At 52.1% G+C, this 25063-nt stretch overlaps 1 protein-coding gene and 1 long non-coding RNA gene across 8 annotated transcripts in view; one reads left to right on the top strand and one right to left on the bottom strand.

Moving 5' to 3' along the window:
• Positions 1-1858: 1858 nt before the first annotated feature.
• Positions 1859-25063, bottom strand: part of COL13A1 (collagen type XIII alpha 1 chain) — an 80595-nt gene continuing 57390 nt past the window's right edge. For 4 of the 7 annotated variants that reach the window (XM_077894809.1, XM_077894817.1, XM_077894813.1 and 1 more), the window contains 10 exons: positions 22887-22928; positions 21948-21974; positions 20959-21039; positions 17614-17649; positions 14712-14765; positions 13592-13645; positions 12551-12586; positions 7451-7537; positions 3850-3888; positions 1859-2090 (listed from right to left, as the gene is read on the bottom strand). In XM_077894809.1, the coding sequence (XP_077750935.1) occupies positions 2088-2090; positions 3850-3888; positions 7451-7537; positions 12551-12586; positions 13592-13645; positions 14712-14765; positions 17614-17649; positions 20959-21039; positions 21948-21974; positions 22887-22928 (459 nt within the window). In that variant the 3' untranslated portion in view covers positions 1859-2087. Of the gene's footprint in view, positions 2091-3849; positions 3889-6462; positions 6541-7450; positions 7538-12550; positions 12587-13591; positions 13646-14711; positions 14766-17613; positions 17650-20958; positions 21040-21947; positions 21975-22886; positions 22929-25063 lie in introns of all 7 variants that reach the window. The other 3 variants (XM_077894812.1, XM_077894816.1, XM_077894814.1) reach the window with 3 other exon arrangements.
• Positions 14816-24240, top strand: LOC144312301 (uncharacterized). The gene is made up of 3 exons (XR_013377788.1): positions 14816-15037; positions 23379-23497; positions 23745-24240. It is a non-coding gene; the product is annotated as an uncharacterized LOC144312301 (long non-coding RNA).

Here is a 25063-nt window from a genome sequence, read left to right as displayed (position 1 = left end):
TGTGGCAAAAATTAGATTTTAGGACTGCTCTGGTAGAAAGATGGATATAACCCTGGTTGGATTCATTATTAGAGACTCATTTTTTTCTCCCCTGAATTTAAAAGAAATGAAAATGGAAGTATTTTCTTAGCCCCTGAAAATACTATGGGCCCGGGCCTGTGGCACTTTGTCTGATGAATCGGCCCTGCCTCGGGGTGAGAAGCATCCCTGGACTCAGGATTACTTGGAAAAGGCCACATCCTAGCGACCTCCCAGCATTGGAATAGCAAGCATGCCAGCTGGCAGCTTCTGCCCTGTGAGGGAGGGGACAGGTGAACTCTGTCCAATGACCAGAGAGGCCAGCTCCACTTTGCTTGTCAGACGAGGAAGCCGAGACCCAGAGGAGAAAGCCATCTGATTCCCCAAACATGGAGGGTCGGCCATCTAGAGTGGGAATGTTGGGATGGTTGGTCCATGGGGTCTGGGCAGCCCGTGGTCCCATTACTGCAATGTGGCAAGGGTCTCACGAACGTGAAGGCCCCTCATATAGAGTTCGTGTGACTGTGTGTACAGAGTCTGAGCTTAAGTTTGCCATTGTCCTGTCTATGAAGAAAGGATATATTAAGAAAAATTAAAACTAAAATTAAATAAAAAGGGGGGATGTTTATAATACTCAAGCAGTTTGTTATTTTCAAGTCCTGAAGCAGCACCAACTTATGTTTTAAAACATCAAACAGGGGCACCTGGGTGGCTCAGCAGTTGAGCATCTGCCTTTGGCTCAGGTTGTGATCCCGGGGTCCTGGGATCGAGTCCCACAACAGGCTCACCATAGGGAGCCTGCTTCTCCCTCTGCCTATGTCTCTGCTTCTCTCTGTGTGTCTCTCATGAATAAATAAATCAAATCTTAAAAAAAAAAAACCCAAACAAAAAAACCATTGAACAGTAAACCTGTGTGCCACACCACAGGTAGTACTCATGTAGACTTTAAGGCAGGTTTCCTGAGACCTTTACTAAGCTGCGTGCTATGAATAGAACTCTATAAGACTCTATTTATTTATTTAAAAAAAATTTTTTTTAAAGATTTTGTGGAGCCCCATGCAGGACTTGATCCCAGGGCCTTGGATCACAACCTGAGCTAAAGGCAGATGCTCGACCACTGAGCCACCCAGGTGCCCTAAAACCCTATTTATTAAAAAATAACACAACTTCGGATTGCCAATCTGGCCCAGATCTGTGAGTATGTTCTGAATACTCTTGTTGGAGTGGAATGGGACTAGAGGCACACCTCTCAGCAGCTAGGGGGGAGTGGGCCTTGCAAATTTGCATTAAATGAACAGCCACCAGCAGCAACGGCTGTTACTACCAACTGCCTCTTAAAAGAGAGAAGAACACAACACTGAACGCAGTAACAAATAGCCCTTTGGGATTCTGGAGACCCAGCGGATTTCAGCAGAGCTGAACTGGAACTTGAAATGCTCCAAAGGCACCATAATGAACTTGGGATGTGTTACATACAAGAGGCCTTGCTTAAGTGACCCCCCTTCCCTCTGTTGGATCTCACATTTCCATACATTCCCCTATACCTCTGAAGACCTTTGCTTCTGGGACTTCCTGCTTTCACAAGAAAGAATGTATTTAATGTAATGATTGATCAGGATCATGAGTTGCCACGTTTCATTTTTTTTTAATAATAAGAGTTTAAAATATTCTTAGACACACCTAGTTGGCAAACACCACTGACGTCCACTTCCCCGTGAGTTCACACATAAGCTAGCCAGCACCTGGGTGCCGGCTGGCCCCCTTTGGCACCAGAACACAATAATTTATTAAGCTTCAATACTTAATAAGTGTGCACAAATATCATGCAAACATATGCCCATACTCACAAACAAAAAGTGTATTAGAGTCGTAGACTTATACAAAACATCTTGTAAACAAAAGGAAAGAGGTTGGCATTTTCTGTACAAAATATGCAGGTTTTTCTTTTTCTTTTTTTTGATAATCTGTAAGATGCATCATACTTCTGGCATTTTCAAAAAGTGAAAACTGTATAAAAATAAATATTCTATGTACAAACACACACACAGGCCAATCCCAGGTTAGAGGCATCACTGCAAAACAAAAACACACAAAACGATGTAGAGTTAGTGTTCATGGGTCTGTGGGTGTCTATTTCCCTTGTGGGAAAGGAGGGTGCTCTTTGCAGGTTTGGGGTGGAGGGCAGCTCTGGATGGGGGAACCACGGCCCCCCGGGGGGAAGATCCTGGAGCTGTCTGCACCCCCAAAGCAGAAAATCATTTTCGCCTTCCTGTCACCCCCTTCTTGGACACTAGAGGGCACCTGCTCCCCATGTGGCCTTTGAAGGTGCCTCTTGATGAATTATTGCATCTTCACAGACTGAACCTATGGCGTGAACCAACAGACAGGAGGCTCTCTGGTTGCTCCCCCAAGACACTGTAGCTCTCGATAGTGGCTCTTCTTCCCCTCCTAAGCTCAACCACTTCCATCTCCTAACCATCAGCAGCAATTGTGAAGAAGGAAATCTTGGAAACACCTCATTCGATGAGCTTCTTCCCTGTGTTGGTGGAGTTTTAGCCAGGTCTAGGGGAACCCACCAAGGGGATGAGGCATGGCTGGAGGGGTGGGTTCTCAGGGCGCCATCTCCCTTGAGACTGAGCTTTCCCTTTCTCTGGTCAAGGATGTGTTGGGTACCTGGGTGCGTAGGGACTCCGCCTTGGGCCTGGTGGAGCCATCCTGGTGGCTTCACTACTTTTAACTCAGTCCTGTGAACTGATGAGACTCTGGGCATTTAGCACAGAGGAGCTCTTCGTCTGACTGTTAGTGTGCTCTGCTGTCACTGAGACAGGGCTAGATTAGCTAAGCACAAACTCTTGGACATGCTGGAGTCTCCAGCCCTTTCATGAGGACAAAGCAACACCTTGAGACCACGTAGGATTGTGAGCAATCTCAGCGGGAGCAGGGTGGAGGGAGGCCGCAGAGGGAGGGTGAGCAGCACGGCAGCTGCTACCTTTGCTTCGGACCTGACTGGGCTTCTGGATTAGCAAACTGATGGCCCTTGTCAAGTTGACACACAAGTCCTACAGCCCAGCCCCTCCTGAGGTCCCACTCAGTCAGAGCCCCCCTGTGCTTTGGGGGCTCTGACTGAGTGGGGTGATTTCATGCGGGGGCAAAGCCCTGTGTTGTCAGCTTTAATAATGGTGAAGCCAGGGGCAAAGAAATGAAACTCACTACTGGTAGGAATTCTGGGACCTCAGGAGAGGCTGGGCTGTAGGACTTGTGTGTGCAAGCATGAAGCTCTGGCAGCTTAAGTTCAAGGGAGAAGGGTAGAGTAATGGACCGGCCAGTCTCTACGAGGAGGTAGAGAAGCTGTGTGAGGGTACAGGTTAAGCAACACAGATTTCCTACATCTGGATAAATGTCACCATGTGGCTTAATGGCTTCAGTGACCACATATGAACGCTGTGAGAATTGCTACTGGTAACTAATTTTCAAATTAGTTGGTCCAGTAGTCCTTGGAGGAAAGGTGCTGAGCAGATTAACCACATCACGCATAAAGACGTCAGTTGTGTGGCTACATGGAAATTTCATACTCGAGGGTCTGCTGAGGCCTTAAAAGGCATTTTTTAAAAGTTCTCTGAGTGCAGTGTGTGGGATGTCTAATGGGCACCTTTGGGATCGTTCAAGGGGAAGGGTAAGTGGTGATTGTTCCTTTGGGATCGTTTCTTTCTCGACCTATGTCATTTGCAGAGAGGCCCAGGACGGAAATTGCATGTGCTTAATCACACTTGAGAATGGAGCCGCAGGTACACCTGTGCCCCCAAGAAGCCGCAAACCGCTGGGCAGCCTTACCTTGTTCCAACAGCCCTGGACCGGTAAGCCGTCTTCACCCTGCAGTGAGGAAGGAAGGCAGACGGCTCAGACTCTGACACAGCTCCCCAGGCAAGTGGGACGGTGTGGGGTGGGGAGACAAGGGCCACAGATACTGTGGCAGCAGATCAGGACACAGCCCATCTGTTGTCTACTTCTCTGCTCCAGGGCAGAGCCTCGGAAGGGGGGAAGCAAGCCAGGCGGACTTCCCGTTGACTAGGGTCACCTGTAGTTACAGTGCAAGGCCAGGAGGGGCTGCCCCAGCCTGTGGGGTCAGCGGGCAGGGTGACCCGAGTGCCCTGTTAAGGACAGCCCTAAGCCCTGCGGGTCTCTGCTCGGGCTGGACTGAACGCCAGGTGCTCTCGGGTAAGTCGCTCAGCACTTGGTGGCCTGTCTCTTCCTCTGCAAAACCTGGGGAAGGCATGGTGGTATGAAATGGTAGCTAAGATGCCCCCAGTCTTGGTTGCCTCTCTTCCTTAGCAGTAGGAGGAGGACGTGTAGGCAGGTCCCCTCTGATAATCAATAAGGAGGAAGACGGGACATGAAGGGGCAAGCATCCTCACAGGTATTGCAACGTGGTCCTGAGATACAAAATGGGGAAAATGGAGCTGAACCGGGACAAAGATCTGGTTCTCAGTGTGTGTCTACTCGAATCGCAGCCCAGATTCTAGAACTCACACTCCAGGGCACAGAAAGGATGGACACAGGGTTTCAGGGGACCGGAGCCAGTGGTCAGCCCAGAGCAGGTTGAATGGGAGCCCTCTGTGCCCCAGGCTGATTTCATCACCATGGCAGGTGCCTAAACCTCTCACCTGGCATTCCGCAGGCAGCCGGCCTGACCCAGAGGCCGAAGAAGCCTGGTTATCTTGTACTGAGATAGATCCCCCCGCCCCCCAAGTCCACGATAACACAGCGCAGGAGACCGGGAGAAGACCAACAATGAGAAACATGACAGGGAAGATATAGACACTTCTACAGCAAAATTAATAGACGAAGGACACATCGATATGGGATGTTACTGGAGAAAACCCCGTTTGCATGAAGGACCAAATAAAGATGACCTTCATTGTCCCCTCTGGGTCAGGGAGGGTCCGCAGGGGGAGGTGGTACATTCCAGGGCTTCATGAAGACCTTCTGCCCCTTTCCCCAGCCCGCCACGGTGCAGCACTTCACATGGACTCTGGAAGGGAGAGGAGCCTCCGAGGGCCACGGCGGCATTCCCATTGGCACATGATGGTGACAGGGGCACGGAGGGGTGTGAGGCAGGCAGAGGGAGGGTGGGAAAGAGGAGCAGGTGCTGGGGCTGCAGCAAGCAGAACTCACGGAAGGCATGTGGCAGACGGGAGACCTGGCTGGTGGTTAGTGGAGGTGCTTTGGAGGGACCGGGAGTCCTGTGGTTGCATGCTCGGGTTGCATGCTCGGGTTGCATGCTTGGGTTCATCTGGCCGGGCGATGGGGAAGCGGGGTGGCGATCAGGGATTTCAGAGATGGGGAAACAGAGAGCAAGCTACTCTGCGCTCTTCTTGTGTTGTGTATACTGGTCCTAAAATTCTCTTCAGGGAGCTCTGTGGTCACGTCGCAGGGTCACACAGCATAGTTTCTCATAACTTGCCCTCTTGTCTTTAGAGAGAATTCCCATGTGACCTTGGGGCGGGATGTGGGACCCAGAGTCCTCATCTGGGGACATGCATGGAGAGGGTTCCTAAGTGCCTCCCCATCTCCTCCCTTCTTTTCCTCAATGACACCCCCAAACTTTCTATTCTCTTCCAGACTTGCCAGTGGTGAACCATTTAAAGATGAAAGAAAGGGAAACCAAGGGAGGATCTTCTAGTGTCTTCCAGGGTTTCAGCAAAAGGGATGAACCCTTTAGCATCTAAAAATCCTGATCTTGGACCATCCCCTGGTTCTGGGGGTATCACTGGGGCAGCGACCCCAGACCCAGCCTGGAAGAACAGGCAGGGTGGCCCCGTCCCCTACTTTAGTTCTAGAACTTCTCAGTCCACCTGTGTTTATGAATATGCTCGTCTGTCCTGTGCCACCTCCTGAGAGATGGTGGAGCGGAAGGGGGGTGGGATCGGCTCAGGTATCTCATTCAAAGGTTTTGCCAGGTGCTCAGCTGATGCTTGCCGAACCAACCGCAGCGTGTGAAGGAAGAGAAGTCACAGTTGCTAAGAACCTGTCCAGAGAATCCGCTTCCCTAGGTTTCTTTCTGGGGGCAGGTTTGGCTGGAAGCAGCTGTGAAAGGAGCTAATATTCCATTATATATATAATGTGATGTATATCACATCCTCTTTATCAGGTGCAGCCAAAGCTGGCTTTGGGGTCGAGTAGGATGGCTTGCATTCAGAGGATGTGCTTTTGAAGCAGCTGCAGGAAGAAGCCAAAAAACCATCCTGGCAAACTTTGCATGCTCAAGGGGGCATGGCAAGAGCCCTGGAGGACGAGCCAGGGCAGGGTGACCCTTAGAGAAAAGGGGCAGGAGGCATGCGGTGATGGTGGGGGTGGGGGTAGGCGTCTGGGGAGACATGCAGGCAAGAACCACACACGTGGGGAAGCCCGAATCGGCCATGCAGGCAGGGGATGGTGATGCCATACCAATGGGCATGGGGCATCCAGTCCGTCCAGCCCTGGTAACCCCGGCTCCCCTTTCTCTCCTTTAAAACCTCGGTGTCCCTGTTCACAAAACCAACCACGATGATTATTTAGGTGAAGGCTGGCCAGCTCCGACTGTGGAGTGGAGAGGCCTAAGTCCTATCCCAGCCAGGATGCAGGACCCTGCAGGTATCTACAAGTAGGGCCCAAATCTCAACTGACTCCCAGTTTCCAAACTCAGCTTTTGTGCATTCTTTGGCTTCCTCACGAGCTGAGCTTTGGAACATGTACAACCAGCCCCCTCTCCGTTTAAAGATTCACTTGGAATAATCACAGATGAACTTCAAATTTAGTGCATCATAATTTGCAGAACCTTCAAATGGATTGTGAAGGCAGTTGAGAAACCCAGCTCATGAGCCCCAGATCATTCCTAATAAGCATGTTTGGGGGTGCTTCCTGGGGGGTAGTCCATCTACTGACTTTGGTCTGCTGGCTAGTGGGCATTGGGAGGCCGTATATTAAAGGCATCCTTTCTGGCCTTGTTCTACCCCAGGGGCATAGATGGACACCCAGGTCCGAGTGTCCTGCATCCTGACAGAGGATTCCGACAGCTTGAACTGTTGGCCACAGAGGTGGTCACAAAACGAAGAAGGCAAATGTTTGGCTCACAAATGCTACACTGGCTTCCAAAGCCATCCTGGAGCAAAATGTTGAAGCCTGCTCCAAAATCCCTTTCCTTGGGGAGAAAGTTCTTATTTCCATACACCAATTGTTCTGCATCTTCAAAGGAAAGGGATTTAGCCAGAATGACTTGCAGCTGTGGTTGGAGGGTACCACCAACAGCGCAGATTCTCCTTGGCCAAGTGAACAGACTTGGTAGCATCAGTGTAGACAGTCACTTGTCGTCTTAGCTTATTTGCCTTCTTCGTTTCGAACTTGCAAACCTCAAGGAAGAACACCAGAACAATGCAAGTGATAAATGAAGACATACCAACGGGCAGGGGGCATCTAATCCAGGCGCTCCTTGGTCTCCCTTATCCCCTTTGGGCCCTCTAGAGCCTTTCTTCCCCCTCTCCCCCTGCAAATAATGGTTTAGTCCGAGAGAAAAAAATAACATCAAAACTTTAGGATCATTCACGTGTTATGGTTAGAAACAGAAAAAGGAAAAAAAAATAGCATCTCTTAATTAGGATATTCTTCCCAATTGGATTTGAGGCCAGCACCCCTCCCCATCTCTCTAGAAACTGGGAACTTTGGCTAAAGCTGGTGGGGGTGGGGAGAGGAGGAAATCGGACCTGGGGGTTCAGAGCTGGAAGAGGAGGGAAATGCAGTGGAAGTTATTTGGGGCCAGTTTTGCTTATTTGGAGCCCAAAGTGGGCCTGTGATCAACAGAGGGACCGATTTCCTTCTCTTGGAAGGATTCATTTTTGAAAGACTTTGAACTGACAACTTTTGTCCCAATAGGTTTTTTCTCTTTGATATTCTATTAGGAGGCAAGATCATTTTATTTAGAGCCGTGGTGTGTGTGTGTGTGTGTGTGTGTGCGTGCGTACACAAGTGTGTGTGAACACGGTCCATGTGAATGTGTGCACATACACGTCTGCACATATGGGTGTGTGATTGTGTGCTTGGGCAGGTGTCTACAAGTGTATGCATGTGCATGAGTGTACAAGTGTACTGGGTGACCCCTGGCTCTCAATCAGGTCCTCTCATCGTATATGTGTCTCTGGTCCACCCTGGTCTGAATCCGAGGCAGCTATTTGTATATACAGAAGCTGCTTCAAGGAACTCTTCTGTTTCTGAGAAACTTGGTAAGCATCATCTTTCTAAATCGAACCCCATTTTGTACATGTCAGGATCACTCTCTATTTCAAGAAGGGCTGTGGGGAATTGTTCGTGATGAATTTGAGTTTGGATTTTCATGTTGGGTCTCCTTGTAAAGGGGCCAAATGTGCCCATGGGGCGTCTTCTTGGGAATGGTTCTCCTCTACTACAGGAGGCTGACTGTCTAATGTTGGGGGGTTCCTCGTGCTACTCGAGGTGGACGAGGCCTTGAAGGCAGGTGGCACAGTGATCAGAAGAAAGCCTTGGAGCCAGAGCGGGTCCTGCCTCTTACCAGCAGTGTGTCTTTGGGAAGTTACTAAACCTCTCTGAGCCTTATTTTCTTCACCTATAGAATGTGGATAATAACACCTGCCTCAAAACTTTGTTGTGATGTCTTTGTGCACGTTAAGGACTTACTAGTGGCATAGAGTATGTGCTCGTAATGAGAGCTGCTTCATGATGATTACAGTAGTGATGACTACTTCTCACGAGCCAGTGCTGGAGCGAGGCTGCCGCCAGCCGTATGAGCTGGCATGACTACTGTGTTCCCGTAGTGGAAGGCTGCACAGTTCCTGAGGGGGAGGCCAAGGACAAGAATATTTTTTATGTTTCTCTGAACCTTTGGAAACTCCTCAAATGTCTTGATTCCAGAGGTTTTCTGTAATTGCCAGTGGCTTGTTCTGAGTGAATTTTCTAAAGTGCAAACGCTGACTTGGAAAATGATGCATTCAAGAGGAAATGTGTATATGCATATTAGGTGTGAGGCTCTGAGCAACACCTACCAAGGGGAACGTGATGGCATGAATAGCCTCCGAGTAGGTGGGCCAGCAAAACCCCTAGCTGTTGGGCTGGGAAGCCCCATGTAAACCTTCCTAGCAATGTGGTCCCTCGTTCTCCTTGGGTCAGGCCAGTGTAGGAGTGAACACAGTTTTCCACGTCCAGAGGGTGGGCAAGGATCCTGAGCAAGGAATTGGTGGAGATGAGGTTTCAGGTCCTGGATGATTTGCCTATGGGCAACAGAGGGGAGGCGGTGGTCCTGACTTTCAGGGTGGGTAGCTGGCACCATGGGCCCATGTTCTAAGGGCCCAGGAAGTGGCTCTAAAGTGGGGGTCCTAGCTTCACCTACATCCTCCCTACCTCCCAGCCCCGAAGAGTGGCATGAAAGAGGCCCTGCAGAGAGGGGTTCTAGGTAGGGAAAGGGCAGATGAAAGTCAAGCAGCAGAGGTTTCTTTAAAAAATAGAGATATATTGATTTTAAGTTGAAGCTGGGAGAGTGGAGGGGGAAGATGGGAGGCTTGGGGTCTGGCAGTGGGGTGAGCGCGTCTGCAGGGAGAAGTATTGAAGGAGTGAAGGAAGGAAGAGTCCAGCCTCGGCCAAAGGAGATAACGGAGGGAGGAGAGGTAAGGAGGCCATGGGGGCCTGGCTGAGCAGGCGACTCATACATGCACCCCATGCACAGGCACCCCAGACGAGGCGTCTCACAGAGTGACAGCAACCGCCCTGCATGCATGCAGACCTTCCAGTTGGCTGGCTTGCAGGCAGCTCCACCGCTGCACCCTAACTTCCCGATGCCATGCGTCAAATTCATGCCACCCTTTATTTTTTCCCTCTCCCTTCCCCTTTTTAAAAGTAGGCTCTGTGCTTGAACTCACGACCTCGAGATCGAGACCTGAGCTGAGATCAAGAGTCTGATGCTTAACCCACTGGGACCCCCAGGAGCCCAGGGCCATCCTTTATCGGGTGATGAACTTTTTTATCCTAAACATGGCTTCCGGGCCAAAATCCCAGGGCTGTTAGGGGTCAGAGTATCCCTTGTGATAAGGACAGGACATTCTTTCCACTGCTGTGTGTATCCTCTTAGAAAAACGGCCTGTTTGGAGCTCTGGGCCTTGTGGGCTACTACAAGGACCTTCTTCTTTTCATGTCCCGCCTTCTGTTGCCTGGTGGGACACAGAGAAGGGTCATTTTGAGATGGTGTCCCCATTCACTGTAATATGGAGCTATAGGCTTGTGGTGCACCCACCAGGGCCTCTCTGACGATGACGACAACAGGCCCAGGTGTGACACCCGGTGAAGTATGAGAGCTGTCTCAGGCAGCCACCTTCTCACACATGGTGGTGGGTTGGGGTTGGGGATTGGGACACCTGCAGCTTTGCCTTCACAAGTCACAGTGAGGCTTCTACCTAGAATGGCATCTAAGCCCTTCTGGCCTTCTCCCTTGACCAAAGTGTCATGAGCTTCCAGGCCTCAGAAAAATGACCTGTCCATGGCAAAGCGCCGACTCTGCGCTTTGGAACTTCCTTTGTCGGGAAGGCTTTATTACTAAGCCGTCGCATCTCCCTGCAAAAGGTCTGTTAGGGCCAGCGGTATAAAGAGGTCTGTTTAAGGAGGCGAGATGCAGGATGGGGGGTCTTCCAGGACATTCTAACAACCCGAGAGTCAGATCTCTTGGGTGGAGGACACAAACTGTTCCTTGGTTCGGAAACCTGCTCTTTGGAGTAAGTCAATTATTCTTTATGGCTTACTCGAAAGTAGGTTCATGCAACTTGACTGTTTTCTGGACTTGAGTTTTACTAAGTGACATATTGGCCAATTTATAGTGGGGCGGGGGAAGGGTTGTAAAACTTCCTTAGGAAGGAGATGTGGAGAAGCAGCATTCTTCCACTGATTCCTGGGACCTTACTGGCTTATTTGATAACCCCAGATGCCTACCTCAGAGCCTCCAGGCCCTTGCCACCCCTCTACCTGTGACAAGGGCATTTGCCTGCCCTGCCTCCACCTCTAGGGCAACATGATCACCGCCACCCAAGGACTAGTTTCTCAGCTTTCCAATGACTCTCTGCCATAAGCCAACTGAAAAAGTCTTAAGAAATAGTTTAAAAATATTAATTGAATGTGATAAAGACAACCAGAACACTTTAGAAATAGATTAGAAAGGAGATTAGTATGCCAGTTAAGAGGTGGAATGATCAATTTTTTTTAGTGGCCTCAATTCTTTGATGGCACAGTAAGGAAGGTGAGCTTCCCAGCCTCCCTTCCTAGCCAGCACCTTCCTGGAAATAGGTCTGATAATTCTGGTGGTTTCTAGACTTGGTCTTCCATTGAAAGTTTGGGAGGGGTCACTCTGCCTGCTTCTTATTTATAGAATATATGGAACATATTGAGTTACTTTCCACCAGCTGCCAAAAAAAGGAGAATTTAGGGATATAAAGGAGTTCAATAAATATCTTAAATGGAAAAGCCTAGAATTGGTGCAAGATATAAGCATACAGATTCTGGCACTTTCTATTCATGATCATGGCTATCAGTGTTCAAAGATCATCTGGAAGACCTGGGATCTAGGAGCTACTTGCTCTGCCTCTAATGCTCTGTGTGAGCTCAGTATATTTTGTCGTGGTTCTGGCCTGCCTCTCCATCTGGTCTTCCACTTGTTCTCTTCTCCCTCTAAGACCCCGGGACACCATGACCTGCTAGTAGATGCACTGGGGTGTCTAGGCACTGTGGGTCACACTCTGGGGACTACTGTGATGAAGCAGCAGATGAGACATTCTGTGAACCGACCCACAGCTCATCTCTTGGTCAAATGCAGTTAAAAGGTCCCTGCAGGGCCCAGATGTGGCATGTGTCATATACATGGCGTGTGTCACATCCTACCACATGGCCATGGGTGCTGTGGACATTCAACAGCTGTGTCCTGGTGATGACAGCAGAAATCAAAGGGACAGCCAAGGACCTCAGAAGGTGCAATTCATTTCATGGTCCTGCGGACCCTTTCCAAGAGAAATGAGGGCTGTGACACTTTTTTAAAGGGTTGGCTGCTTACAACAGCTGTCTGCTTGTGCTTGGAACTGGAATTTATTTCTCTCTCACCAGTGGCCTGGGCTGCCTGGCGAAATGAAGTCTCAGAAGGCTACGACTAGGCAATGAGGGGTCTAAAAAAATACCATTCAGGGATCCATTAGCAGGGCACTGTAGAGAGAGTGGGCACGTGACTCCCGTTGCTGGATGGCAACGCTAATCTTATGGCAACCGTGGGATTTGATCTCCGCTTGTCGTGTGGAAAAATCCATGCTTCCATTTCAGGATTAGGCCCCGGGCTGCCTGCACGCTACAGAGTAAGCTCCTCACTATAAAACCTTGTAATTTAGGATGATTTACCAGGAAGAAGTGTATTTGCCAATGTTGGGTCAGGAATCCCCAATTGATCATTCCACCACATCATGAAGGCATTAGTAAGCAGAGCCAAAGTGCAAGGGCTCAGACTCACCCGGTTTCCTTTGTCCCCGGGTGGTCCGTGTAAACCCTGCAATAAATCCCAGAAATGAAGACACATTAATGAGGAAAGACAGGATGGCCGTCCAGGCCTTCCTTCCAGGCTCATAAGGTCTTCACCGATGCCTAATTCACCAGAGACAGGCTTCGATATCCCCACTGTACTGAAGGGGGACAAAGGGACTTGACCTCAAGACACATCTGGGCTTTGCTCAGAACACGGTTCTGGTTTTCTCGCTCTGCAGCCAAGGCCCTGGACCGCAACCCCGTTCTAGCTCACGGATGCCAGTGAGCAGCAGGTGCGGAGGACATGGTCTGGGTGCAGAAAAGTCTCCTGCCAGAAGAGGTGTTTGCTTGGCTCTCCCGCCAGGCTCTTGCTAGAAAAGTAACCCCAAAGCTGTTCATACCCTCTTTGTAAGGTACGGGCTATTCTCCCTGTCTTCTGCTGGGGGAATGGCACAAGGCAAAGACTGGCCTGGGTTGGCTGGGGCAAAGCTGCTTGGGCAGCCAAGCATGGGACTGGTGAACAGATGTACAACCTCCAAGTGGGTGGGAGACAAAGGTCTTGGCTCTCTTAGGCCATCAGCTTTTATAACAACACAACAGAAAGTCTGCTGTAACGGGGAGGCAGTGTCTTGGGAAGGCTTCCCCTCTCATGAAACATCTCCTTCTTGCGTTTTAATGATCCGGATTTCCTTCTGCGTCTCCTTGATGGCAGGGGCCATAGCACATTCATCTGTGTGACCCCCACTGCGGTGGGAGGGGCCCATATGCCTCTGCTACATCCCATCAGATGGTCCTCATGGCTGAGGACCCGGTACCCCAAGGGGACCATGTGTCCTGACGTTTGCCTCGGGCAGTGCCCAGCAGGGAAGCCCCACCACCAGTTGGCTGTTGGCAGCTTCCTCTGTCCTGGGGATCAGCATTCTCACTTGGCTCTGGATGTTTGCTCCAGGCTCTGGGTATTCTGTTTTGACAGGGTTTCTGGGGGGTGGGGGGATAGGTGGAGAGAAAGCTCCGGTCGCATGGCACTTACAGGAAGCCCAGCTGCTCCTGTTGGTCCTGTCATCCCAAGGTCACCTTTGCTGCCCTGAAACAGGAGAAAGAAACCCATGAGGCCTCCCTGACGTGGTGACCACCTCCCACCCACTGTTGTCTGTTTTTGTACGAAGCCCCGGGAAAGCTCTCTGGTCCCTCCAAAGAGCCCTCTATGATGCAAGGGCTCAGCAGAGGGTGTGGCTGGTGTGGGCGCCACCATGTCGAGGGGGCCGGGAGGCCCCTCACCCTCCCTCCACCAAGGCCCCCTGGAAAGACCGGACAGCGCCCCGAAGGTACAAGCTGGCCTCAAGCAGGAGCAGAGCGGGAGACAAGGAGCAGGAAATGAGCAGGGACAGGGAAGGTGAGGACGAGAGCAAGAGAACTTCGTTGAAGCACAACTGTCACCCCTGAGAGCAGCCATCCTGGTCCCCAAAGTGGCTGTCATCTTAGGGAGGGAAGCCCGTGCCCCTCTTCAGGAGCTCCCTAGCACCCATTCCGCAGGGGTGTGGGCTGTGAGCCAGGGGGTCAGGGCCTCCCCTGAGGCAGAGAGCTCGACAGGTGCCCCGAAGAGGTCCAGCGCCCCCAGCAGCCCTCTGGTGGTCTATGCCCCAAACGTGTGGAAACCGAGGTCTGGCTGGGAAGAGTGGACCCGGATGGGACGGGAAGCTCTCCTCCTTCACTGAGCCAGGCCCCCACCAGCACCGCACACACACATTCACTCCCTGGGCTGCCGCCGTGGGACATGGCCTAACACCCTGGCCTCCCGACTTCTCGATGATGCCAGGATTTTCTTACACTACTGTCACTGCATTCTATGCTGCCTCCCTAAATCGTCGCAAGGCTTAGGTGTGTCTGTCCCCAGTAGCACCTGGGGCCTGGCCAGCCTGAGCCAGGCGACCAGGAGCTGAACACAAGAAGTCTTCTGTCTGGTCATAGCGATAGAGCGAGCACCCCAGGCGGCCAGCTTCCCCCCAGGCTGCTGTGAGGGTCAACAGGAGAGGACACGGATGGGGCACTGGCTTATTTAGGGGGAACGGGTTGGGGCTGAGGGCCTTCGGCTGGGCCGGGGCCCCGGCCCTGCTCCGGGTGTGCAGGCTCCTTGGTGACCGAGCACTCACCCTCTCGCCCTTTGGTCCTGCTGGGCCTGGAACTCCGATTGGTCCTGGAGTACCCTGGGGAGGTGAAAGAAAGCAGAGGTGAGGGGCCTGCTGCCGGAACTGGGGTGGGGAGCCCCGGAGCCCCGCCCGGCGCTGCAGATGAGCAAGGTCCAGAGGCCCATTTTCAGGGTTGGCGAGGCCAGGCTCGTTCAGGGCAGTCATTGGACTGGGGTGAGTTCCTGTTTGGGGTGGGGGCCTCGGGCGGAGAGGCCTCCCCCTGCCTCAGAGCCAGATTTGAGGAGGGAAACCCTTTTGCTTCACAACCAAGCTTGCCAAGGCTGAAAACGGTAGGAGAACTGCTGCTTCGTTGGCTCCCTGAAGCGCTTGGGAGGGGTGGATGCCATCCCGGGGTGGGGGCAGGGGCTGGCACCTGTTTGCTGTTGCAGCTTCACATGCAGCGGGGAGAGGGGGGCCTTCATGCCACAGAGACCGATGCAGATGCACACACACAGAGGCAGGCACAGGGGGTCAGCCAGCCGCCGCTCCCCCTGTGGTCCCACCCCCCACCCCACTGCGGTCCCTTCAGCCTCCAGTCCCACTCCCCGGCCCTATGGGGCAGGCTGGCCTGGACAGTGGCCGACTGAGCTTTGGGGGTCTGCTGGCACTGGCCTGGAGGCTCCTGTGTCCTACTGGCTCCTGACTCAGGGCTCTGGGGGAGTCAGGGTAGCTGGAGCCTTGGGGCCAGAGCCCAGGCTTGCTATGACACCATAAACACCTTCCCCAGGTTCCCGATTTCCCCCTGGACTAGATAGTGTCTATGTTTCAGAGCTTCCACTGCTCTGCTTCAGTGGCTACATTTTCTGCACAGACGAGGACCTGGGGATGTGGGGCTGGGTCATGGGCAGTCCCTGGTGCTGCTCTGGGGCACGAGCAAGTGGGGAAGTGCTGATTTACTTTACAAGGGAAAAAAAGCAATAAGACATCCTCCATGCCCCCTTTGCAGCTACGAGGGAAGACTATGGGCATGTGTGACAAGAGCCTGTCAAAAATGAAAGAGGCTTGATCAAGGCCATGGCTGAGAACTCCAGAGTCACTGGCCAGCTTCAAGTCAAGCCTTGAAGGCCAATCAACACTGAGATATTGGAGAAGCTTCTTGGCTCTCTGAGGGTTCATTTCCCCCCCTGTAAAATGGGGATGATGACATGAGTGCTTTCGAGGCCGCTGCCTGGTTAAAATGGATGAACGCACATCACATATTTGGCACCAACAAAAGTTAGTATTGGCAGGGCAGGGTTATTCTTCCTGTAAAACTTTCCCTTTAAGGATGTGATATTGATTCAATGAGAAAAATAAAAGCTGAGGTCCTAAGGGGGGCAAATTCTATGAATTTGCACTGCTCCCCTCTGTCCAGTAAGAATGGAGCATGTAGTGGAGAAGATAGTTTTGGTTTCTCTGATTCCAGCCACAGGTCATCCCCCTCGCCCTGACTGGCCACCTGGGGAAGGCACACTAGGTGTGGGGAGGGTGCTAAGGGAGGGGTTGAGGAGGAGCAAAGCCATAATAATTCCCAGAAAAGAGGTCTAGTCTCCGAATGGGAGATCTATGGTGTGGCCTCCACACACGCAAGTTGGTGGGGGGCACTCGGGAAAGGATGGGGTCTTGGGGGAGCCACGTCCTCTCCTCTGCTTTAGGAGGGCACCTGCAATAGAGTGAGACTCTGAGTGGGGTTGCTCTTGGTCTTCCCACTCTGAAAGCTCTAGGCTCCCGCTGGCTTCAGTGGTGAGGTCCACCCCCAGGGCCCAGGGAAGGCCTGCTGGCCTTGTGCTTTGACATCTCCCCGTACCCCAAGGGCACGACCTCCCTTCCACAAATGAAACCCTGCAAATTTATCTTCCCCACCGAATGTCATTCCAGCCAGTTCAGTAGAACCTGGTCTTCTAGGCAGATCATGCATCTGTAGCCTCAAAAACATCCTGCAAGGGCCGAGCTGGGACTCCCTGGCTGCAAGGGTCTGGGCACATACACAGCTCTGGTTATGGCTCGTGGGCAGGGGAGTTCAGCCTCCTGGCCCCTGATGGTCAGTGATCCTTAGACCCAGTGGGAATGCCACTTCTCTAAAGACCTCATGGGGCACTCTGGGAGGGGCCTGGAAGGTGGAGAGGAGAGGAGACACTCTCTTTCTGATGCTTTAGTTGTTTGTCACAAGAAGAGCCAGATGCCTTCTAGTCATGAGTAGGTGATGCCTGTTTTCTGGAATCAGAAAGAATGGAGGAAGAGGGGACCCTTCCTCCTTTGTTCTGTATGAACTCCTGTTGAGTGGCAGGGCGGCCATGGCACCACAGGAGGTGGCTGTAACATGCCCACAGAACCCTGAGCTGGGCCTGTCCCGTGTGATCCTAGATGCTACACCCGCTCTCACCCCCATACACACCAGAGGGGGCTACACAGGACTAGGAAGCCCTTGTGGGCAGACAGGAGATGGACAGAGCTCACAGCATGAAGACAACACAGCATGACGGGCACATACAGACACTGTCGTGTTTGGTGGGCATGAGTCATGGGCCCAACCCCTGGGGTTGAACTCCCGGGCCCCACTCCACCTTCTGTTGGGAACAGAGTCTGTGCTGCTGGAGCAGCCTTCCACCCCATGGCCAGCGGTCAGGAGATTCAGATTTGAGGCCCCTTGGTTCATACGATGGCCAGGGGAATTCAGATGAAGGCCATCCATCTTTGGCCAAGAGGCCTGGATGAGCACTTCTGACCTGAGCATAGACGGTACCTTTCTGGTGCTGGTGCTGGGATGAGGCATGACTCACTGGGAAAACGAGGCCACAGCAGGACAAGGACAGACGAGAAGGGTCACAGGCCGGGGGGTGGGGGATGGAGGGGGGGCGCTGAAGGGTAACAGAGATGTGACACTCACCGGTGGCCCAGGCCTGCCGTCCAAACCTGAAGCTCCCTGGACGAAGGGAACAGTTTGACCAAGAGAAGGGAAGGGGAGGAACGGGAGGGAGAGAAAGGGACCGGGGAGGGAAGAGGTGAGTGAAGCAGTGGCTCCGGACAGACACAAATGCTGGTCATCAAACAAAACGGGAGAAATAAGCTTGGGAGGACAGGTGATGGTATTCACACGGAAACCAACAAAAACGGACACTGAGTGCAGTGTGGCCAGCGGCGAGCAGGCCGGTGGAGAGCAGTGCAGACGGCCCTTCTGATCCTCTGTGCCCCGCCCCCTCCCTCCTGGTAGCCCCTCTCAGGAATCCTTCTCCCAGGGGGTCGCAGCGCTCCGGGACACACGAAAGAGAGGTCACGGAAAGGTGTCTGGAACCAGAGGGGGTGCATCCTTCCCAGGACCAGTCTCACTGCCGAGGGACTAGCCTCCGTGGAAGGTGGGTTGTCTTCCCAGCCTCTCTGGCACAACCGTTGAGACCTGGCCAGGCCGGAGAACCTCGGTACTGGGGTACGGGACCTGGCCTGGGAACGTGGATAGATGCTGGCCCGCTTCTGCTCCAGCGGGGTGGTGGTGGCGGTGGTGGGGATAGGCCCTCGGGTGTTCGTACTCACGATGCCTGACCTTTCTCTGGCACTGTGTGGTTTGCAAAGCTCAGCACAAACTCAATTCATTCCTGTTCTCCCAGACAAGGGCCCTTTTATAGAAAAAGGCTTTGGGGGCTGCTGATGGGGACAGAGGTCTAAGGCCGTGTATGCTCTGGAATAAACTGGCTGGCAGGTAGGATGCTATTAAGACCCACTTGCTATGCAGGGTCCAGTGATATATGAGGTGGGGATAGGTGCTCTTGCTCTAATGCTGGGCTGGGAAGCTGCCCCCAGGGCCCACCTAGGGGAACCAGAGGGAAATTTATCTAGTGATTCCAATGTATCAAACCAGAGGGAAGGCAGTGGAGACACTCTAGCCCAGTAAGGATTGAGTTCTTAAGAACTGCTTCCAGCTGAGCCTCAGAAATGAGCCTAGGCCTCAGGATTTTAAAGGTGGGGGAATGCCCCCGAGCAAGGAAGGGTAGGGAATAAAGTAATGGGTAGTAGGATCCTACAGGGCCTTCCTTCTCCGTTTTAGGATCACAAAGTTCTGGGATGATCTTGACTCATGGCCTAGAGAGCTGTGGTTCTCAACCCCACGGCGACATCAGAATTTCCTGGGGGACACGTAAAATAATAGAGATGCTTGGGCCCTACCCCACCCCAATTCAACCAGAGTCTCCATGAGTGAGGCCAGGGTAATGGCATGTTTGAAAAGCTCCAGGCAACTCCAATGTGCAGTCAGCACTGAGAACTGCTCCCATAGGGCAAACAGGAGGGACTCCATAGTATAGCCTGGAAAAACAGGCTGTTACTATATGACATAAAGTATTGGGGTGAAGCTGAAAATCAGAACTTTAACTAAATATCCACAACCTTTGTCTATGCAGTAACAATGGCGAGTTATCTTGAGGGATCTGGAGCAGAGGGCACAGACTGGCAGTTTCCAGGCCATATGTGGGCCACTGACGTATCTTGCATGGTCTACGGGTTGCAAGTAATTTTGATCTAACATTAGAAAATGGGGAGATATTGCATAAATTTCCAGATTGTCCAGCTTCCTTGGAAAAATGAGACTATCCAGAAATACTGGGCCTTCATTCCTCTGAGACAACCGTCTGCCGAGAGGGAGAGGGACTGCTTTCCTCAAGAAGGGACACATGATCTCCAGTGTGCCATAGTCCTCACTACTCTCTCTTGTCTCTCAGGTCCTCGTTCATTGCCATTGATAGATATGCTTGCTGTGTGGTTTTCTTAAGCTAGCAAAAGAATTTCTCTGTACCCATGTCCCTACTTGAATGTTGACACGTTAAAGATAGACCGGGCACTTGGTCTTTCCTCTGGCACTTTCTTTGTTTTATATAACCTGGTTGGTCTCTGTGCCATTTGCATCTCGACCCCCTGACTAAATTCTCTGGTGTTCTCTAGGGCACTGGGGCCATGAAGGCGGACAAGGAGAGACTCGTGGTTGAGTCGGGGCAGGAAGGCCCTTTTCTAGTAAGGAGGACTTAAACATGCTGGACACAGCTTGAGACACGGGAAAATGTCTGCTAAAGTCATCAGTTTTCTATAGTCTGTAAGGCACATCAGCTCCTTAAATGTCCTACATTTGATGCACTAATGAGGGTGTAATCATACCTTTTGCTCTTGCTGTTTGGTTGCTGTGATTATATTAACCAGACCTTCAAGCTCTGCCAAGCTGGGGTAATTGGGCTTCTCTTTGTTCTCCTGCTCTTTATGGCTTCCCAGGGTGGGAACTGGCCTTGCGCCCAGGACAGAGGAAGCCCTCATGGCTGGAATGAGCCCCTTTGCAAGGCTGTGGTCTTAGCGAAGGAGCGGCCTCTGGCATGGCCTAACCACTGACTTCATGTGTGACCTCAAGTGACTCTTTCTTCTCTGGGCCCATCAGTAAAATGAGTAGATGGATCACTAATGTCCCTTCCAGCTCTCGAATGCCAAACCACAGAGTGCCAGCCCCACCGGGGTGTGAAGGAGGATGAAGCCCAGGGCTCCAGGGTGGTGTTAGAGGGCACTCACCTGGACACAGGCGAGGCAGTGATGAGGCCGTGAGCCCACTGGAGCTTGGGGCAAAAGATTCGCCCAGGCCAGGCCCCACATCTGGAAATGTAGATGCCTCCTGAGCAGGCCCTCGCCCTGACCTGGGGTCTGATCTCAGGGCTGGCTGAGATGAGAGATCTGAGTGGCCTTAGCCTGCTGGGACCAGAGAACCTGCCTTTATGCAAGCTTTTCTGCTGTGGCCAGTGCTTAGGAGCAGAGATCAGGGGCTCTGCTGGGTCTCAGTGGGAAAATAGGAGGGAGATGGAGAACATTTGACCCTCTCATTGCTCCCAGGTCTTCCAAGGTTGGCTCCCATAAGGGCAGATTTTACTGCCTCTGAATCAGGCACATGTAGGGCCTAAGGCTGTTCTCAGCCACGTGTGGCTCTCCAGCTGGGTGCTCCTTGCAGGGGGCCCTGTCTGATTTAGATTTAGCTCTGCATCCTCCCCACACCCAGGCCAGGACTTGGCCCAGAGGAAGCCCTTGGTAAGGGAATTAGAGCCTATGTTCTTGCCCAGGTGGGAAGGCAAACTGCACGGAGTTCTGGAATGCTCAGAACTTTAGAATCTCCAGTTTGGCAGCAGCCTTCTCCCAGGGTCCTGCACCCTACCCTAGCCTCCTCGTGACCACCCAGCTGGGCTCCTCCGAGGTTTGCTGGCTCTGAGATACTTACGGGTAATCCCAGTGGCCCCCGATCTCCTTTCTCTCCCTGGGCACCCTTCTCTCCTTTTGCTCCATCAAGTCCTGCTTCCCCCTGAAGGAAAGGGAGGGGGAAGATCACAGAAAGGCATGTCTCAGACCACTTGTTCTTGCGTTCTGGGGTCCTGGAGTTGAGGATGGGTTGGGGAGACAGGGGCAGGTAGAGGATGAAGGAGGGGTGGGGGGAGGTGGCTGGCCCATGGATGGCAGGCTGGTCCACAAATCCTGGAATTCCTAGCCAGTTTCTTCCTCTGTTAGAGTTCTCAGTATCGCCATAGTTACTGTGAGGTCCCCAGAGGAAAAGGGGATGGGTGGAGCGGAGACAAACCCACAGGGCGGTTCCAGGTCAGGCTCAGGCATTTGCAGAGCTGGAAAACGGGCCTGCAGAGACTGGCTGGCAGGTGCCTGAAATGCCAGCAGGGGGGGTCCCGAGCTAATTGGGACAAAAAGTGCCCAACAGTCCCCTGAAGAATACTGGAGCGGGAGGTACAGGCCTATATGCCATCAGCCCTCAGCCCTTCTTACCCAGTTGAAATGGTTTTGAAGGGGGAGATTGGGAGACATCCCCCCCCTCCTGCCAGAGACCAGAGGGCTTGGACCTGGGGAGGGGGCCCACACTACATCCTCTCTGTGTCCCATCTTATACTTCAGGGTGAGTGAGAGGACTGGGGCAGGGTACTTGGAAAAGGATTTCATCATTTGCTAAGAATCCAACCTGTTACTCATAGGGTGGATTAATGGATGGGGGAAATTCTAAATCTGAAGCCTGCCCAGTATCAGTGATGGGTGTTAAGAGCACTGCAGGGCTTCATTATCTCCTGGGTGTAACCAGTGGCCAGCGTGTCACATGATTCCATGTAGGGAAGGGGCCTGGAGTACCTGTCTCTGAAGGACTTTCTTTTTGGTCCTCATTGACACCGCCCTTCCCCCCACCCCAGCACCTGTCCCAGGACCTCTTCTTACCTTTGGTCCAGGAACACCTTGGAGCCCCTGCATTTGGAATCAAAACACAGCACCTCAGAACTGCATTTCTAGTTAAGTCAAAAACACCTTGTCTGCAGGTTGGACCACAAAAGAGCAAGGGCCTGGGGTCCCTGCCCAGGGAAGGTGGAGGGAGTGCTAAGAGTGTTTGTGCTGGGGGCTCCCTGGGGTGGGGTCTGAGCCAGGCCTCCCCAGCCAGGGACTGACAGAGAGTCTCTCTGTGACCCCCACGGCTGACCTAGAGTCTCAGGAAGGGAAGCTTCAGAAGGAACACAGCAAAAGTTGATTAAATTACTATATGCAAAGTTCTTGGAGCAGTGTCTGATACGTGATAAGTCTTGGTAAATGCTGGCTACCATCATTATTAACTCCTGTTCTGCCAAAGACAATAGTTGACACAGTGCCATGAGTTCTGGGAATCCCACAGAGGAAGGACCAGCACCTATTGGTTTAGCAGCATGCATGGGAGCCCTATAAAGGTTTCATCTTATTGCCTGTAACCTGGAAAGGCCAATCCACTGGGGCTGGTTTTAAAGCACTTTCCATCTTAATCCAGATCTTTTGGCTAGCTGATGAGTAGGAAGGAGGAAGGGGGAGAGCAGACATCTGATGGCAAAGGACAAAGCTTAGTGGCAGAGGGACTCCTGCAGGGCAATGGGACCAGACCCCAGGGCTGCTGTGCCAGTCAACTGTTTCCATGAAAGCTGGCAATGCCCAGGCTCCTTGGTGTCACTGAGATGGTGCCTGTTTCACACGGGAGGGAAAAGGAGTAGGGAGGGGTTTGTGCGTAAGAGATCCCACCCTGGGAGGAGGAGGTGACAGTGACCTGCGCTGAGATCAACCCCAGTGACCACCAGGGGCAGGGGATGTTAGGGACCCAGTCACAGTGGACTGAAATGCTGACAAGCCCTCCAAACTTACCTGGGGTCCGGGGGGCCCCTCTGGCCCTGGAGGCCCAGGAACCTAGAATCCAAAGGGAGATGATTAGCCTACCCGCTGGTACACTCCAAGAGGGCTCCCCTTCTGACATGGCCCCGGGTCCAGGTGGGGACAGCAAAGCCAGAGGGGGACAGAACTGCCCAGCATGTGGTCTCCCGAAAGGAGGCTGAGAATAGGGCAGAAACTCATAGCAACTCATTACTCCACACAATGTTGAAAGAAAAAGAAACCCCAAACATTGCCAGGAAATGCTGTCAAAATGTCCAGACTTCCAGATTTTCTTGGAAAAAAAAAAAAAAAAAAAAGAAAGAAGAAAAACCTGGCAGCCCGAGGCTCTTGTTCATGCATGGCAGTAATTGCCTGGAGCTGAATAAAAGCTTTCCCCTCCAGGTGGGACACGAGATCTTCAGATTACCCCAGTCCCCACCACTCCCTATCGTCTTTGACCTGGAACTTTGTGTTCATTTGTTACAGGCCTGGCCCTTGGAGGCGTTTGAACTTGAGACCTTTGGCTCACAGGAGCAGAGATTGGCTATGTGGAAGAGGCGGGGAGGCTGGGCAGCTTTTGAAGACTATCCCTCAAGTCCCCTCAGGTTTGTGACAAGACTGCTTGGTCTCTGCTTCCCTTAAAGGCAGAGTGAAGTGGAACAGATTCACGCAGGACGGGGAAGGCAGAGGGACTCAGGGGGTCTTCCCCTTTCTGGAGGACGGTGTTCATTGCAGATTCTGTTTCTGGTGAGGGTGGGCATCCATCTGCTTACACTCAGCCACCCAAGAGGCAGGAGGGATGCCTGAGCTGGTCACCCCATCTCAACTTTGGGGCTCTTCTCGCCTTCCCAGGTTAGAATCCCACGGAATGTGGCCAGGATGGCGACCCCTCTGCAAGGCCAACAAAGAGGAGCCCCTGCACCAGGTTGACCCGGTACCTCTAGAATCCGTGGACTCCTCAGCTCCATCTCTTGGAAACTCTATATTCTTTTTTTTTTTTTTTTAAGTTTACTACTTTCTCCCCTCTTATTATAAATAAGTGATTCATGAATCCTAATTGTGGTGGTAGCTACGCAAACCTATGAATGTATTAAATAAAATCCACAGAACTATACACACTCCCCCCCAAAAAAGTCAATTTTACTGTATGATAATTTTGGAAATAAAAAAATTAAATAACAGACCCATTAAAAATTTTTATAAATTAAAGGGAGCTGAAAGAATGAAAAGAATAAGTATGTGATTACTCCTAATATTTTGCTTTGTTTCCTTCCACTCTTTTTGGACGCATAAAATGTACTTGAATGTATGTCCATACTTAATGATGATTATATATATATAATTTGTTTCTCTGCTGTTTTTCATTTAACCCGAAACCGGTTTTCTAATTTTTTTTTGTATGTTCCCCACAAGCCTCCTTTCCGTGTCGACTGAGCGGCATGAAATGAGTTCCTCCCGGGCCAGGGCTCGGAGCGGCGCTTGGCACAAGGAACGCTCCCAAACATGGGGACTATTATACCATTAGTATTATTACCATAAGTTATTGAATCATTTCCTTCTTGTTAGAAACGTAGGCTGTTTCCAATTTTTACTTTAAATACTTCTGGAGGGAACATTGCTGTGTGTAGTGGTTTTCCTGAATCTTGGAGCATTTCATCAGGAGGCCACCCGTCTCTAACTCAGGAACATACATGCCGTCTCATCACTTCCCCCAGAGCGGATGGGCCCTGGTGGCACCGAAGGCGACAGGGGCCTGGAGACCTCTCTGGGGGGCTGAGAAGGCTTGGCGGGCCCTCCCTTGGCTCTGTCTGGGTGGCACAGGCCCTCCCACCAGACATCCTCTCCCTCACATGCTGCTGAGCTCTTTTGCTTTCTTGGCTCTTTCCCTGAGCCGACACATACCCCGATGCCCTCTGACCTTATGAGAACCTGGCCTCCGTCCCGAGTACCTCTCTCCCCAGCGTCTCTCCTCTTCTCTTCACCACCGCACCTCCAGGGTATAATGTGTCTCTCTGGAAAGCCTACTTCTGGAGCTTCTAGGCAAACTCCTACAAAGGCTTCCAGATCCTGCTCAAAGGGCCCATCTTCTAGGATGCCCACCCAGCTTCTCGAGCCGCTAACTACTCTGGTGCTCGCTGCTGGGGGCTGTTCGCTGCACAGAGGTGCTTCTG

The sequence above is a fragment of the Canis aureus genome, chromosome 4 (assembly GCF_053574225.1).
Source record: "Canis aureus isolate CA01 chromosome 4, VMU_Caureus_v.1.0, whole genome shotgun sequence".
Taxonomy (NCBI): Eukaryota; Metazoa; Chordata; class Mammalia; order Carnivora; family Canidae; genus Canis; species Canis aureus.
This window is presented reverse-complemented; position numbering and strand designations above follow the sequence as displayed.